Below are 3,584 nucleotides of genomic sequence, written 5' to 3'. Positions count from 1 at the left end.
GTAGAGAAGAAGTCTCACCAAGTTGCCCGTGGGCTCAGGCAATCCTCTCACCTCAGCCTCCCAAAGTGCTGGGATTATAGGCTGACCCACCGAGCCTGGCCTATATTATTATTTTTGAAGAGATAGAAGCTGGGCTCAGTGGCTCAGCCTGTAATCCCACACCTTGGGAGGCTGAGGTGAGTGGATTGCCTGAGCCCACGGGTTCAAGACCCACCTGGGCAACTTGGCAAGACCTCATCTCTACAATAAATCAAAAAACTAAAAAAAATTAGCCAGATGTGGTAGCGCGTGCCTGTAGTTCCAGCTACTTGGAAGGTTGAGGCAGAAGGATCACTGGAGCCCAGCAAGTCGAGGCTACGGTGGCTGGGAGCGGCCACTGCACTCCAGTCTGGGTGACAGAGTGAGACCCCAACTCAAAAAAAAAAAAAGAGATAGAATCTTGCTATATTGTCCAGATTGGAATACAGTGATGCGATCATAGCTCACTGTGACCTTGAACTCCTGGGCTCAAGTGATCCTCCCACCTCAGCCTCCTGAGTAGCTGGACTACAGGCACACAGCACCATGCTTGGCTAATTTTGAATTTTTTGAAGAGATGAGGTTGCACTATGTTGTCCAGGCTGGTCCTAAATTCCTGGCCTCAAGTGATCCTCCTGGCTCAGCCTCTCGAAGTGCTGGGATTACAGGCACCAGCCACACCTGGCCATGTCTTTTTTTTTTTTTGCGTCTTACTCTGTCACCCAGGCTGGAGTGCAGCAGCACACTCAGGGCCACCCGAGCGTTGATCTGCTGGGCGCTGGTGAACCTTCCACCTCAGCCTTCCAAGTAGCTGGAACTACAGGCACGCGCTACCACGCTCCGCTAACGTTTTGATTTATTGTAGAGACGAGGTCTTGCCAAGTTGCCTGGGCTGGTCTCTAACCCATGGGCTCAGGCAATCCGTTCACCTCAGCCTCCCAAAGTGCTGGGATTACAGGCTGAGTCACCAAGCTGGGCCTCATGTGTCTTTAAGTAACAAACATGAGATTCCAAAGTTCCCTGACTTCCCCTACTTCTCTTGCAGATACAAACTGGAGTCTTGGGAAACCATACCACGGCCAACAGTGCGGTCCCAGCATTCAGCAATGTGGGTGGAGGCAGTTTCCTTTTCTTCTTGATCAACACCCTCATTCCCCTCTTCCATCTCAGCTGAGGTGACACACCTCAGCCCTAGCCTTGCGGCCCCTGAAACAGCTGCCACCCTCACTCCCAAGAGAATCCTTCCTCATCATTGGTAGGGATTGCTGCCAGACATCGCGAGGTTGTGGAGAGTGACTGACAGTGCCATGGAGGCAATGGCCAAAACGGGGAGGTACTGATGTGGAGGGGCAAGCAACACCCAGCTGGGCCTCAATAAAGTTACCATGTGTGTGGAGTGGGGTCCTATGTGTGGTCACTGGACAGCCCCAAGTCCCAAGAGCCAGGTTTGCAGCAGCAGCAAGGAGGTTCCCATGCCCCCATCAGCAGGAAAGGTGGCACCAGGGAACTCCGACGCCAGCTTCCCCACCCAGAGTCCAGTGCTGAGGGCCTCTCTCTTAGAGTCACCTTGCAGGGACAATGCCCAGAACCTGGCATCCTCACCAACCCCTCCAGTTGCATTTGCTTTACCTGTCCCCGGGGTGTCTGGGAATGATGGTCCCAGAAATCCCACCATCCTGCCCCCAGGCCCAGAAAGCCCCTACCCAACAACCTGGGTGTCCTCAGAATGACAGGCCCAGGAATATCCTTAGTCCAAAGGACAACCCCCCCAGTCTCTGAGTTCCCAGAAAAACAGCCTCACAATTATCTGGTGGCTGGAGAAGGATGGTGGGCAGCTGTCTACTTCTCTATCCATGGGCTAGCAAGGCAGGAAGGACAAGCAGCTGCTCTTGTCCCCTCTCCTGGGCTTGAGGTGCTGGAGTTGGGGGCTGCAGAGAGGGAAGGGAGCCCCAGAGCAGCTCCCAAGGACCCCTCCCAGCTAGGCCTCCTCCCCGAGGACCAGTGGCTGGGAGGGATGGTGGCAGAGGGAGCTCTTCCTCTTCTGTGTCCTGTGCTCTCTGAGCTGGGTAAGGGATTCTTTTTTGGGAGGGGGGGTTGGAGTCTCGCTCTGTCGCCCAGACTGGAGTGCAGTGGCCGCTCCCGGCCACCGCAGCCTCGACCTGCTGGGCTCCGGCGATCCTTCCTCCTCAGCCATCCAAGTAGCCAGAATGACAGGCATGCGCTATGATGCCCGGCTGATTTTTTGATTTATTGTAGAGATGAGGTCTCGCTGCCCAGGCGGGTCTCGAACCCGCGGGCTCAGGCAATCCACTCACCTCAGCCTCCCAAAGGCGCGGGATTACAGGCTGAGCCACCGAGCCTGGCTAGGGATTCTTTAACTGAGACCAGCAACCAGCGTTGGGGGGAGTGGAGCAGGGCCCAGGGGACACAGCCCTTTGGGAGTGGCTCCTGTTCATCTCGTCTTGCCTGGCCCACGGTGCCCCATCACACTGAACTTCAAAGTGTTCACCCCTGGACTTGTCTGATCCCTAGAACATTTTGCCTCTGCCTTCTCCATCCTCTACATCTCGGTGGAGGGTCCCTCCTCCAGGCAGTCTGCCTTGCACCCTGGGATGGTTTAGGCTCCTCCTGCGCCATGCATCTCTCCCCTTCTGTTCTTACCCTGTCATGGAGGTATCACCCTACCCGTCGGAATCCTCCACTGGACTGTGAGTTCCACGAGGGCGGGGGCCAAGAGGCTAAGTTCGTGTCTGCGCTCCCACAGCCCAGTGCCAGACCCGGCTCCGAGCAGGCTCTGAGAACACATCATCTGGATGACTGAGAAAGGCGGAACTCCCCTGTTAGTCTGGTCCCAGGGCTCCCTCTGGTGGCAGAGAGAGGCATTACATCCGAGCCCCAACGCCGGAGTCCAGAGAGAAGCCAGTCTGAGTGCAGGCAGGAAAAGAGGACAAATCCCCACCCCACCCCCAAACACCAAGGTGCACAGAGACGAAGATACTCGGCAGCATAATAGAAAATAGCTTATGTTACGACAAAAAACCTACAAAAACACTGATCCCAGCCAAAGCCTTCGGGGCTGGGGAGGGGAGTTTCAAAGCACGTGGATAGTCCAGATCTGGGACGCCCTCTCCTTGTCCGGCTCCCACAGCACCACGTGGTCCCGGTCGTAGCCTCGTCCACCTGGGGGTGGGGTGAGGGTTAAGAGATGGAGAGACGGTCACAGAGAGCTGGGACTCCATGGTCCTCAGCCCTCTCAGGGCCCCGCTTTCACGCACATCCCACGTTACCTTTCACATCCAGGATCTGGCCTTCGAACATCTGGCTGCAGATGTGGCCTGCTTCACTGATGCTCCACTTCTGGCGCGGAAGGCGGCTCTCAGCCCACAGCACCACCTTGGAGCCGGGGCTGGGGGGTCCAATCACCTGCAGGCTCATGGTGGGGGCCGCCTGAGGCCCCAAGAGGCTGTCAAGCACTGTTCCTCCCCACAGGGACTCTATCATACCCAAGAAACACTTGACACATCCAACTGGGAATCCTGGCTTTTATGGACTGTGACCCTGGACAA

General features: G+C 56.4%; 1 protein-coding gene across 1 annotated transcript in view; it reads right to left on the bottom strand.

Annotated features, from left to right (window-relative positions):
- Positions 1 to 3,013: 3,013 nt before the first annotated feature.
- CRYBG2 (crystallin beta-gamma domain containing 2) overlaps positions 3,014 to 3,584 on the bottom strand; it is an 18,824-nt gene continuing 18,253 nt past the window's right edge. Inside the window, exons 18-19 of the mRNA XM_008073046.1 lie at positions 3,306 to 3,465; positions 3,014 to 3,198 (exon numbers count right to left, since the gene is read on the bottom strand). Coding sequence (XP_008071237.1) covers positions 3,110 to 3,198; positions 3,306 to 3,465 — 249 coding nt within the window. The 3' untranslated portion in view covers positions 3,014 to 3,109. The remainder of the gene's footprint in view (positions 3,199 to 3,305; positions 3,466 to 3,584) is intronic.

This window comes from Carlito syrichta, unplaced genomic scaffold (genome assembly GCF_000164805.1).
Source record: "Carlito syrichta isolate Samal-C Ts95f unplaced genomic scaffold, Tarsius_syrichta-2.0.1 Scaffold315614, whole genome shotgun sequence".
Classification (NCBI taxonomy): domain Eukaryota; kingdom Metazoa; phylum Chordata; class Mammalia; order Primates; family Tarsiidae; genus Carlito; species Carlito syrichta.
This window is presented reverse-complemented; position numbering and strand designations above follow the sequence as displayed.